The sequence below is a fragment of the Cicer arietinum genome, chromosome 3 (genome assembly GCF_000331145.2).
Source record: "Cicer arietinum cultivar CDC Frontier isolate Library 1 chromosome 3, Cicar.CDCFrontier_v2.0, whole genome shotgun sequence".
Lineage (NCBI taxonomy): Eukaryota > Viridiplantae > Streptophyta > Magnoliopsida > Fabales > Fabaceae > Cicer > Cicer arietinum.
Genome location: NC_021162.2, coordinates 63,299,181 through 63,312,744, shown reverse-complemented (window position 1 = coordinate 63,312,744; position 13,564 = coordinate 63,299,181). Strand labels below are relative to the sequence as shown.

At 29.9% G+C, this 13,564-nt stretch overlaps 2 protein-coding genes across 4 annotated transcripts; both read right to left on the bottom strand.

Annotated features, from left to right (window-relative positions):
* Positions 1-34: 34 nt before the first annotated feature.
* LOC101496617 (eukaryotic translation initiation factor 5-like) lies at positions 35-2,976 on the bottom strand. 2 transcript variants are annotated; one of them, XM_004492923.4, is made up of 2 exons: positions 2,821-2,976; positions 35-1,903 (listed from the first exon to the last, which is right to left on the bottom strand). In XM_004492923.4, exon 2 carries the CDS (start codon positions 1,562-1,564, stop codon positions 233-235), a length of 1,332 nt encoding a protein of 443 aa, XP_004492980.1. In that variant the 5' UTR covers positions 1,565-1,903; positions 2,821-2,976; the 3' UTR covers positions 35-232. The 2 variants fall into 2 exon arrangements, with proteins under 2 accessions (XP_004492980.1, XP_004492979.1); XM_004492922.4 differs by having other exon boundaries at positions 2,804-2,964.
* A 3,097-nt stretch (positions 2,977-6,073) lies between these two features.
* Positions 6,074-9,025, bottom strand: LOC101497160 (eukaryotic translation initiation factor 5-like). Of its 2 annotated transcripts, none has more exons than XM_004492924.4 (2): positions 8,877-9,025; positions 6,074-7,988 (listed from the first exon to the last, which is right to left on the bottom strand). In XM_004492924.4, the coding sequence occupies exon 2, from the start codon at positions 7,653-7,655 to the stop codon at positions 6,336-6,338; it is 1,320 nt and encodes a 439-aa protein (XP_004492981.1). In that variant the 5' UTR covers positions 7,656-7,988; positions 8,877-9,025; the 3' UTR covers positions 6,074-6,335. The 2 variants fall into 2 exon arrangements, with proteins under 2 accessions (XP_004492981.1, XP_012569157.1); XM_012713703.3 differs by having other exon boundaries at positions 6,074-8,000; positions 8,877-8,958.
* Positions 9,026-13,564: the final 4,539 nt, after the last annotated feature.

Sequence of the window (13,564 nt, the reverse complement as noted above, 5' to 3'; positions counted from 1 at the left end):
TACTAAGATAAGACTAATAATACTCAACAAGAGATCAAGAAAAACTAAACGCATAATGTTAATAATACTCAAAAGAGTCTCAGACCATAATTTTACGAGCCAGAAACACAGGCAAACATCACAATTCAGAAGTTTAAAACAACAGCTTCAACAACACAAGGGGACAACAAGACCCTTTTATTCAAATTAAGAGACACGATCAAAGCAACAAAAGTAAACAATATGGCCAACACTACTCTTCCTCTGACTCTGATTCTGCACTCTGAAGCCAATCAATGAAAGGCTTCACATTTTTCCAAATCTGAGAGTTCTTGTCAGTGCCTTTCAACCCTTCTTGATACCACTGCAATATGTGCTCTTCCTCCAAAGCATCAGCATCGTAGAGTGCCTTCAGAACCAGGGCCACCTCCTTAAGTGCATTGGTATTGGACTTGCAAGAAAATTCTTCAATTGCACGCAGCAGCAACAATGGCATACCCTCTTCCTCAGCAACAGCAGCAGCAAGGTAGCTCTTCTTCTTGAGTGCTTCCTTTGCAAACCCTTTCTCAATGTCCCCAAATAGGGCTTCATACAAAGCACTCATCTTTTCTTGGGCAGAGACAGGAAGTGTTGCCCAATGGGACACCAATTCTTTGGCCGAGACACCTTTCTTCAAATTTGCTTTGAGTTCCCCAACCAGAGTCTTGTAGTTAATGGAGTTACCATTACCATTACCATTATTAGGAATGTCACTTACCTTAGTGGCTACTTTCTCCTTCTCTGGTTCATTTGTAGAGAGCATGACCATGTCAGCAGTGACAGCACTTAACTGTTCCTGGATTCGTAGCCGAGCAGCCTCCAGTGATGTGTCTGTTTGCCATTGTACATCATCATCTTCATCTTCATCTTCAGCCTCATCCTTCTCATAAATTGGACTGCGTGTAGGAGATGTATGATCTTCATCAGACCCATTCCCTTTTTTCCTTGAAGAGCTTGATTTTGTGGTGCTTTCCTTTGAAGTTACTTTCTTCTTGACCTCTTTCTTCAATTTTTTAAGCTCCTCATCAGCCGCTTCACCTTCCTTCAGCCTCTCCTTCTCAGCTCTCCTCATGGCCTTCTTGTCTTTGGACCCTTTCTTCACTTCAGGTGGATTCTTAATGATGAAGGTAGTCAGCTTGTCTCTCATATCGACGTCAGACACAAAACCACAAGCAGCACATTTCAACTGGATCATCTGACTCTTAGTAATCAAGATCTCAGTTTCAGGATTTCCACAACCATAACACTGGACATATTTCTTAATGAAACTCTCGAGAAGACCAGCAAGTTTTGCAGTATCATGCGATCCATTGACATGGGAAGTCCCGTTTTTCTCATCAAACTTTGACTGTGCTCCAAGTTCACAGCCAAAATACTTTGTTGTGTAAGAGGGTGGCCTTGCCAAAGCTTTTGCAATTTCAACCATATTGACAATATTTGTTTTGATGCCATTACCCCTGCCCTCAATTTTTGTAATCATTCTTGGCATCTTATACCTGTAGAAGGCATCATCGCTGTTTCCAGCACCAATGTTCTGTAAGGCCATGATGACTTAAATGAAGGAAATCTCAGAAACAGACTAGATATCACAATCAGCAAATGCTGAAATTCAAAGATTTGCTTGCTGATTATGATCACAAAGACTCTCCTTCAGAGATTACGGGAGGCTGCAAATAGAAACTACAGAGATCAGTATGTTCCTGGTAAGGGGCACGATGCATACAGCTGAGTTTTCTCGGCAAAGGCTTGTTCTTTTTCCTAGATGAAGAAAAACACTCTCCAAGCAACTCAATTGCTCCCAAATGGATGATTGCTTGTTCAAACATGAAAGAAACTGCAACTTCACCTTCACCTCGAATCTGCTACCGCAGAACTTGCAGGAATCCTGAATCAACAACCAGAAGTTACATTATTCAATTACGATAGTGAAATATTTGATATTAACACATCCAAAAGAAGTCAACATATTTGATATTAAGACTTCCAAATGAAGTCAACATTAATGTATGAATAACACAGCACATAACACTTGCCACAACACAAACAAATATCAAATACGACAAGAAATAATATACTTCATAATTATTACAACCAGATTTCCCAATCCTGAAGCCATGAATAACAACAATCTTTTGTATAAAGCAGTTTGCAAAAGAGCTTATAAATCGTTTAAGCATGTTATGTTTAACATCAACAAAACAATAACAATTAAGTCTTAATCCATTTTCCACACACAGTAATCTGCTACATAAATTAGAGGATGTCATTCTGCTCTACAAAAACCATCACCGTTAAAAAAATCAATCCAGATTAAAAGATATATCAAACACCTCTAACAGGATTAATTTCAAACCTAAACCTAAAAAAATTACACGATAAATAAAACCTAAATATAAAAACAGATTATATTCATTCAATCAACACTTTTCAAATCGAATAAAAAACGTACGAAAATATATATTACCAAATGCTCGCGTTTAACGGAAAATCGTGACATAAAACGACGAAACCAGATTATAGTCGATAAATATTCAGATCTAAATCACATCTTATCGAAATCAAATTCGATTGAAAAAAAAAAACTCCAAACAAACAAACAAATCAATCTATGAAATCAATATTCGATGGAGCTAAGACGACACGATTCCGATTACACGATCTAGGTTTTACTCGAGATATAAAAGTAGATAATTGAAATTAAATAAAGGAGCAGAAAAATAGATAAATAATCGAATAATATAAACAAAATTAATAAAAAAAAAATAGAAAAAGGGAAGAGAAATACCCAAGCGGCGTTGATACCTGCAGGAGATAGAGAAGAAAGTGAAGGCGGAGATAGGAGGCGAAAGTGTGTGATTGAGAAGATGAGAAGGTGCGGCTATATGAGAGATTTTAGAGGCAAGCAAGGCTTAACATTACTTATATCATACCAACGAATGCATACCTAGTATCTTTTTATATATTTATTTATTTTGCGGTCTTGTCTCTAGAGTATTCTTTTATTTTTTTCTCCTTCAAAATAATATCTAGTCAAAATTGCTATCTAATTATGTTAAAAATCCTACTTCTTTATGTTCTTTATTGAAAACTTTTATTCAGAAAGTTCAATCAAATTAATGTGTTTTGAATTTAATTATTAAGATTGAGATTTTACTTGATTAAAAAAAATATTTTGCTTGATATTAATTTATTTTGTTTTATTTGATTCTCATAAATTAATTTTGTTTCTTTAAAAATTGATAGTGAAAATAGATTAATATAATGTCATGTGACATAACTCAATTTCGCCAAAAAAAAAATACTTTACCTATTTCAAAAACACTGTCACTTTTTAGTAAAAAAAAATCTATTGCTATTTTAATATAAAAATATCTTTAAATAAATATTATTTAATTTTTAAAGTAATTTTTTTTAAATACTGGATGTTGTATTGTGATACCCATATATTACTTTCAAAACATACACAATCAATCCATTCATCAATTATAATTTCACGCATATATTAATTTTTACAAGTCCGGTGTATAGGTATTTAACTCTATAATTAATAAGATTTTTAATAAACTATCATTAAGAAAATTTACGAATTAAAAAATTTCAAATATTTATTGCTCAAAAGATTATTATCTTTCAGGGGCAACTGGGACATTCCAAGAATTGGTCTGAATAATCATCACTTCATAGCACTGTTTCCCGCAAATCATGAATTCAACTTTGAATATTCAGCACCTTCTACAACGAGCCTCGTGCTCTTCCGCATTGTTGCCAATATTGTAATTTTCATTTGCTCTCTTTTAATCCATGTTCTCCACCAAGATTTTAGACATTCACGTAGTTAGTATTCAAAAGTAATTGGATCAAGATCAAAACAATTATGACTTCCACTTTAAAGTCGATTTATTGAACTTAACCCGACCTTAATTCAATTACTCAAGCAGCTAATTAAGTGAATGTGTGGAATCTCTGTTTAAGATCTACATTAATATTTAGATTGCTTTTGAAGATAATTTACCAAACTTAATTGTCTTATCTTGATTACTTATTGCATGAATGCATTTTATTTTTCAATTAATTTCTAAGATTGTGACACCGACAACTTTATCTGTGTTTTAGTTTTTAAGCATTAGAAATGAAAAAGGGTCTGATTGTTCATGTTCTAGAGTTGTGATCATATTTACAATAAGGTTGTTTTCATATCTGCTGCAGTGTATTGTTTTGCTTGTATTATGCACATTACACTTTCAATCATATTTATACTTATCCAATTTACAAATTCACTAATTAATGGTTTTGCTCTGCATGTTGGAGGAAAAAAACTTTATAGTTAAAAAGATTTTGAGAAAGAAAACTTCAAAGTTAATTTTTTAAAATTGACAACTTTTTGTTTAGGAAAATAATTTTTTCTTCAAAATTGTGATAAAAAAGTTTTGCTTTTTTTTTATAAAATATGATTTATAAATTTTTTTTATTTTTTTTCGAATTTTTTTTATTTGAGAAAAAATGTTTTAGATTCTTTTGATATTTTTTTTAGAAAAGTCAATTTTAAAAGAATTTCAAAATAAAATATGAATTAACAAAATATTGGTCTATGAGTCGTCTCACTTAAGTTCACAAAAAATAATGAACTCATACTTTAAAAAAGTTATTTCAATAGAAGACCTGATAATAAAAGTTTAGTAAGGAAATTTTTAACGAGATTTTAGACTTTAAAACTTAATAACGACTTTAATCATATTTATAAGCGGGACTCTCTTTGACAAGGTTCATAATAAGAGGGAAAAAAAATATCTATACTGAAAACAGTTGACATTATAGTGCATTCAATAAACCAAATTTTGCACCATATTGATAATTTCCTAAAAATTATTTTAAAATAAGCTCACTTTGTTTAAAAGTAGTTTAATTCTAATTTATAATATGAATCAATTTAATATATTTAAACCAGTTTAAAAACTATTTTTATATAGACTAATCTATTTGTCCTTAAACCTATTTAAATTTTATTAAGTTGAACGTCTTGTGTCGGACTTCAGAATTAATGATGGTGGATCATCTCTTCTAAGACAAAAAGAAAATGATTTTTTATACTGATTTTTCATTAAATTAGTTCATAAGCCAGTTTTTCAGCATTTAAAACCAATTTTTCTTAGTAAATTGGTTGTATTATTCCCAGTCTATGCAACGTTAAGAATCAAAATGCAACGGCAATTTCAAACCTTGCATATCATTTGGTTAGAGTTCTTATGAGAACAAAATGCACCCATTATACATTTGGTCTAAAAGTTCAGATCTCCTCGAACTAGTTTTTCTGTACATATTGAAAATGCAGCAAAATTGTCACATCCTCATGATCTAGCTATTCAAACAAAAGTCGTGTACTTCCAAACCTGATCACTCTACAAAACAAAATTCAGTCTCATCACTCTACAAAACAATCCTCTCCAACAAAAAATAAATTTTTAATCAGTCATTTGGTTTAATACTGAACAGTTTTGTTATTACAACTGTATAGCCTATCAGCAAACACCACTTAAATTGCAGCCTGCTAGATCCTATGGACCACTAAAACAAAGGAAAAAATAAAATAAAATAGAATATGAGGCAAAAATATCATAAACAGAAAAGATATCAATGTACCTATGCATAAGAAAATCAATTGAATCCATAATAAATGCTAAATATTTTTTATTACATTCTAAAATATTATAAGATACACAGAAGATACTCCAAGATATTATTATAACACTGATGAATTGCAATGATGAATTGCAACAAGCTTGGAGCTTTGAAGACTTCGGTTTGAGAGAATTGGAATATTAAGTATATTGATGATGTAATGAGTCTTAATGGATAAAGCTTGTACTAATTGTAATATGCTTGACTTTACTCAGATTATTAGTATCAATACAAAATGAGTTGTGGCGTTTTCTATCACATAATGACAATATTCAGATGTGTAATTTTGTACGAAACACATTATTTAACGTGGGGAGTCAGTTGCTATTGTCTCTTCTTGCTGTTGAAGTTAATTGGTTAAACAATAACGGAAGAGCAATGAAAAAGGACACCTCATTAAATAAATATAAAATATTTAATAATACAAGAGACGAGATCGAAAAACACAAACACGCATGACAATTCCAAGTTTTAAAACATAACTCAAACAAAAATACATTGAAGAGTCTAAAATCATAATTTTACGAGCCATAATTTGAAGTTTCAAAAGAAAAACTCAACAACACCAGGGGCAACAAGACCCTTTTATTCAAAATAAAAAGACACGATCAAAGCAACAAAAGTAAACAATATGGGCAACACTATTCTTCCTCGGACTCTGATTCTGCACTCTGAAGCCAATCAATGAAAGGCTTAACATTCTTCCAAAGTTGAGAGTTCTTGTCATCGCCTTTCAGCCCTTCCTGATACCACTGCAATATGTGCTCTTCCTCCAAGGCATCAGCATCGTAGAGTGCCTTCAAAACCAGGGCAACCTCCTTAAGTGCATTGGAAGAGGACTTGCAAGAAAATTCCTCAATTGCACGCAACAACAACAATGGCATACCCTCTTCCTGAGCAACAGCAGCAGCAAGGTAACTCTTCTTCTTAAGCGCTTCTTTTGCAAACCCTTTCTCAATATCCCCAAAAAGGGCTTCATATAGAGCACTCATCTTTTCTTGGGCAGAGACAGGAAGTTTTGCCCATTGGGACACCAATTCTTTGGCCGAGACACCTTTCTTCAAATTTGCTTTGAGTTCCCCAACCAGAGTCTTGTAGTTAATGGTGTTACCATTACCATTATTAGGAGTGTCACTTACCTTAGTGGCTGCTTTCTCCTTCTCTGGTTCATTTGTGGAGAGCATGACCATATCAGCTGTGACAGCACTTAACTGTTCCTGGATTCGTAGCCGAGCAGCCTCCAGTGATGTGTCTGTTTGCCATTGTACATCATCATCTTCATCTTCAGCTTCATCATTCTCATCAATTGGACTGTGGGTAGGAGAAGTATGATCTTCATCAGATCCATTCCCTTTTTTCCTTGAAGAGCTTGATTTTGTGGTGCTTTCCTTTGAAGTTACTTTCTTCTTGACCTCTTTCTTCAATTTTTTAAGCTCCTCATCAGCCGCTTCACCTTCCTTCAGCCTCTCCTTCTCAGCTCTCCTCATGGCCTTCTTGTCTTTGGACCCTTTCTTCACTTCAGGTGGATTCTTAATGATGAAGGTAGTCAGCTTGTCTCTCATATCGACGTCAGACACAAAACCACAAGCAGCACATTTCAACTGGATCATTTGACTCTTAGTAATCAAGATCTCAGTTTCAGGATTTCCACAACCATAACACTGGACATATTTCTTAATGAAATTCTCGAGAAGACCAGCAAGTTTTGCAGTATCATGCGATCCATTGACATGGGAAGTCCCGTTTTTCTCATCAAACTTTGACTGTGCTCCAAGTTCACAACCAAAATACTTTGTTGTGTAAGAGGGTGGCCTTGCCAAAGCTTTTGCAATTTCAACCATATTGACAATATTTGTTTTGATGCCATTACCCCTGCCCTCAATTTTTGTAATCATTCTAGGCATCTTATACCTGTAGAAGGCATCATCGCTGTTTCCAGCACCAATGTTCTGTAAGGCCATGATGAGTCAAATGAAGGAAATCTCAGAAACAGACTAGATATCACAATCAGCAAATGCTGAAATTCAATGATTTGCTGATTATGATCACAAAGACTCTTCAGAAATTACGGGAGGCTGCAAATAGAAACTACAGATATCAGTATGTTCCTGGTATGGGGCACGATGCATACAGCTGAGTTTTCTCGGCAAAGGCTTGTTCTTTTTCCTAGACGAAGAAAAACACTCTCCAAGCAACTCAATGGCTCCCAAATGGATGATTGCTTGTTCAAACATGAAAGAAACTGCAACTTCACCTTCACCTCGGAATCTGCTACTGCAGAACTTGCAGGAATCCTGAATCAACAACTAGAAGCTATATTAGTCGGTTACAATAGTGAAATGTTCTGATTCTGTCAAATAATTGTAAAAAAAATTATATTTAATACTTCCAAAAGAAGACAACATAACAGATGGAACAGGTAGTTAAACCCACAACATTAATCTGTGCATAACGCGCATAACGCTTGCCACAACACAAACAAATATCGAATACGACAATAAATAATATACTTCATAATAATTACAACCATATTTCCCAAAGCTAAAGCCATTAATAACAATCTTTCTCCTGAAGAAACTTGCAAAATATCTTAAATCATTTAAGCATGTTATATTTAACAACAATCAGATCAAATAGTATTAACCAAGCATATCCCACACACAGTAATCTGCTACGTAAATTAGTGATAGATGCCTTCCGGCTCTACAAAAACCATCACCGTTAAAACAGATCAATACAGATTAAAACATATATCAAGCACCACCAACAGGCTTAATTTCAACATAAGATATAACCTAAACCTACAAATATTACACCATAAAAAAACCTAAATATGAAAACAAATTATATTCATTCAATCACCAAAATACTTTGTCAAATCGAATAAAAAACGTATGAAACTAATCATGCTGTAAAAAAAAATACGCAACCAGATAATAGAAGACAGATATTCAGATCTAAATGACGTCTTATCAAAATCAAATTCGATTAAAATAAAAACCTCCAAACAAATAAATAAATATATGAAATCACGATGCCGATAACACAATCTCTGTTTTTCTCCATGTATAAAAACTAAATGATTAAATATAAATAAACGTGCAGATAATAAATAAATAAATAAATAATCGAACAAAATTAATTAAAAAAACGGAGGAGAGAAACCCTAGCGGCGTTGATACCTGCAGGAGATAGAGAAGAGAGAGGAGGCGAAAGTGAATATTTGAAACGAGAAGGTGCGGCGATATAAGGCGAAGCAAGAGATATTTTATAGGCTGACAAAGCTTAACGTTCGTTATATATACTCGCCTAAAAAGATGGGAGCGGGTTAGGTTGGGTCGGTCTACAAAATCGGATACCCTAATGGGTTAATTATTTATGGGTATGGTTAAATTTTAAATTCGTATTTTTTTATATTTAATTTGAATTATACTTGATTTATAAAATATTAATTATATTATTTAATTCTTTAATAAAATCAACAATATCTCACATAAAAATATAAATCGAACAATTTTCAAATACATTGCCAAAATTTGCAATAAATTTAATAATTTTCAAATACATTGTCTTGAACTAAAATATTAAAGTGACTAAATTTTTAAAATTTTAATAGATAAATAAAAAGTATAATATTATACTATATATAATAATTTTAAGTTGTAAATTTATAAAAATATATTAAAGAAGATAGTAAACTAATTTTTTGTTGATATTTTTAATAATTAAACTTTAAGGATAAACTTTAAGGTTTTAAAAATTTAAACATAATTTTCAATATAAAATTTATATATTAGTTTTTTAACAAGTGCATCGACTAGTTATCAATTCCTTAAAAAAAAAGTCAATTTATATTTATCATGGTTTCTTTCATTCAATTTCAAGTGATTTATGTTTTTAAATATAAAATATTATCATCAAATTGACTAAGTGGGATAAATTAGAATCTTATCCATAATAAATTTAGATGAATGTTTATCTCATTCTCTATTTTAATTTTTCATCGAGGAAATAAATACAGAGACAAGTGAATATTTACCATAAATGTATATTTTAATATTTTTTTTATTAAACAAATATTTTTGTTTGAAAGATGAATACTGATTTTTCATAAAAAAAAAAAAAAAACACACAAATTTATCTAAAAAATTTAGATACCTTGGGGGTTTGAGTAAAGGGAGTTTTTTTTTTTTTTTTTTTTTATTTCGTGTTTAACGGTTTTTAAATTACTTATTTATGATGGAAATTTATTTTCTTCATAAATCTCGATTATCTAAAGTGTAAAGTTAAAAAAAAATCAAATATTCTTATTTTAACAAATTCATGATTTATAATAATGTATTTATAATATTTATATTTAATTTGTTAATTAATAATTAATATTACTTATTTTATACTGTAAAGTGATATGTTTATTTTAAAAGAGTCACAATATTTGTTCAGATTTATCGATCTAAACATATATAATTCTTGAAAAACCTTACAAAATTATTGTGAATATTTTACCCGATTGACTAATTCAGACCTACATATTCCTTAATATTATAAGAATTACTCAATTCAAATGTACATATGTTTTAAAAAAACCTAGATGTACATAATTTTTAAAATAAGTCTGAACTAGCTAATGCTATCAAAGTAAGAAAATTTATAATCATCGAGTAAAAAACTTCTGTATTGGTGAATAATTGCCCCAAACTCAGAAGTATCATTAGAGTGGGCATTAATAAATTATTTTGACACAGTGGGCATTACCAGTATTGAATAACAATTGATCATATGTTTATTGAAAAATTATAGCATGAAGATAAAAAAAGAGAAAGAAAAAAAAAATTGTCCAAGAAAGTGGATCATGAAGAAGTTAAAGGTTTCACCCTTTCTTACCTCAAGCTTTAATGCGTGTCCAAGTGTTGCAGATACCCAAAGGTCACCAACTTCACATCTTCTGCTATGTTACCATCACTTGAAAATGATGCATTGCAAAGTACAACATGTTAGATAATATATTATAGAGCTTTTAGACATTAGATACCGTACACTATTGGGTTTTGTATAAATTAAATTCAAAAAATTAAAGAAGAAAAAAACCATTATTAAATACTACACAATGATCATTTTACAACCATTTAATATGATTTTAACTCCGTCAATTAAAATTACAAAGTCAAAACACTATCGAGGAACTAACACTATAGATATAAAAAATAACAAATTTTGAAAGCTATATGCACATGAACACTGCTTTTTACCCTGCCCTCACTATTAAAAAGCTTTTGCATATTTTCGGAAGTGCACCTTTAAATAACATGAAACACAAAATTGACTTAAAAGAAAACATAAGACACAAAATTAAAATTTATCCAATGGGTACATTTAGATACATAGTCTGGATTAAATGGTTTGAGGAACTAAGCATGATAGTTAAAATTCATCCAAAAATATAATGCGAAGGCAAACTCTTTTTTGTGCATATAAAACAAAAGGATTTGTCAAATAAATAGCAAACAGTGTAACCAAAGGGATTGTTGGTGTTAAAGTAAGGCAAACAAATATTCTCAAATCACGTGAAAATTGATTTCGTCTTTTATTTAAGATTTATTCTAAAATATTAGTCAATATCATTAGAGACCGAATGTTCATTGACTCCGTCTAAATGCTGAGTCATTAGATTATTGATCAAGAGACAATGAACTATTAGGTAAAGAAATTTTACATATATTGATATGGATTTGAGTGTTTCTATATGATTCGAAGAATTTATCCAAGTGATAATTTCAAATAAAGTATCAAATAAGAATGGAGAACACAAAAGAAGAAAATATGAAGAAGTAATGAAATGATAGAAATCGTCACACTCTACAACAAGGAATGATAAGATCAAGGTAGAATCGCCACAAGAGTAGGAGGCTCTTGATAAGATCTAAATTTGGTTCAAAGAAGAACCCTAGAGAGCATTTCTCTAATCTCACACTAAGTGTTTCTTTTTCTTTCAAAAATAGGTCCCCTATGTCTTACAATAAAAAGACATATATAGCCTAACACAAAATAACATGGTGCCTAAGCTACCAAATATTTAGGCACACACAAGTCAACATAATTCCTAATTATAAGGTATGATTATTACATCCAAAAATTAAAATTAAGTCTTAAGATATTTCTATGACCATAAGATTAATATAATGTGAATTAATCTTTTCATATGTCTTAAGACTAAGGAAATTAACAATTTGTTTCTCTAATTGTTCTTTTAGCTTCTTAGTCTTCCCTCTAATCAATGGTCCCACTGCTAGTTCTCCAAGCTCATTAACCTTCATGTAGGGTTGGTCTACATCACATATTTTATAAATAACTAAGTTATAGGCTCAATCTCATACAGTTTTTCATTTTCTATTTTTTATGTGTTGACAATTTTATTTTATTTTTGTCTAGTTTTTTTTTCTTTTTCTTTATCTACTATTATATAAAAATAAAATAAAAACCCACAATGGGCTCTTGGAGCTACAAAGTTAGCTTCGTCACAAACTTGAATCTTCAATATTAGTTAATTTTATAGTACAGACAATTGTAGATCGATAACACAACAGAGAGAGCTTTAAACATTTTTATTGAAATAATTTTCATCCTTTGGTTTACAGTTCACGAAGAGGGAAGAGAGAAAAAATTAGTTGACCCCTTATTAAAACATTATCTCCAAATTAAAAAAAACATTGGAATATGAAGAAAGGTAATTAGAATTGTAATATTTTCCTATTTTGTCATGGTTATTTTTATTTTTCATATGAGTTTAAAGAAGATGAATTGTTAACATAAAACTATTTTATATTGACAATTAATTTGGTCAACTATTGGACTATGCAATCAGTCGAATATCGAGTTTTTGAATAAATTTTGATTAAATTAATTTTTATTTTTTTATTTATTTTAATGTATATTTTTTAAATTTATAATATAATTTAATCATTTTAATTATAATAATTTTTAATTATAATTATAATAACTATTTATTATAATAATAATATTTAAAATATAAAATTTATTTATAATTTATTAATATATTTTATTTTAATTTATTATTAGTATTTTTATTTTTTAAATAATTAAATTAATTTTAATTTATTATCCTAATTAATAACAAATGTTAAAATATATAAATAAATAAAAAAGTTAGTTAAGGTCATTCTCCGATAAAGCCACCTCATATAACATTTTTAAAATTTTCCATTCAGCTTGTCGCTTTTCAGGGAAGCGACTTCCTATTTTAAAAGAAAATAAGACATTCGCGTTAATAATTTTTAAAGTAAGATATTTAAAAAAAAAAATGGATATTCTAATAAAAAAAACTCCCCAATATCACAAGGCCTCCAATTAGTCTTGAGTCTCAAACTTTTTGTGAATTTTTTTTGTTAAATATATTTTAAATTCTTATAAAACTTTGATTTTAAAGAAATTTTACTAGGAATTAAAAATATCATTTTTTTTATAAACAAAACTTTCAAAATAAGGATTAAAAGAGAATTAAAAAATTGACAATTCTCTTATAGGACTAAAAATAAAATTTTGAAATGGACTAAAATTTATTTTATTTTTTTTTTAATTATTAAAATTATATTTTCTTTTTATTAAGGATCAAGTTTTTAAAATTAGACCAAAACATTGAAAATGTTTATGATTCGACGATTAATAAAAATTTGTCACATCAATAAAATATTACATAATTATCTCTAATTTAGAAATTGTTTAATATAATATAGTAAATTAAATGATTATAATTGAACGAGAACAAAAATATATTTGATAGCACATCATTACCTTTAAACTTTTTTCATATTTTCTTTTCAGTTGTATCACATTTTTAAATAAGAATAAGAAT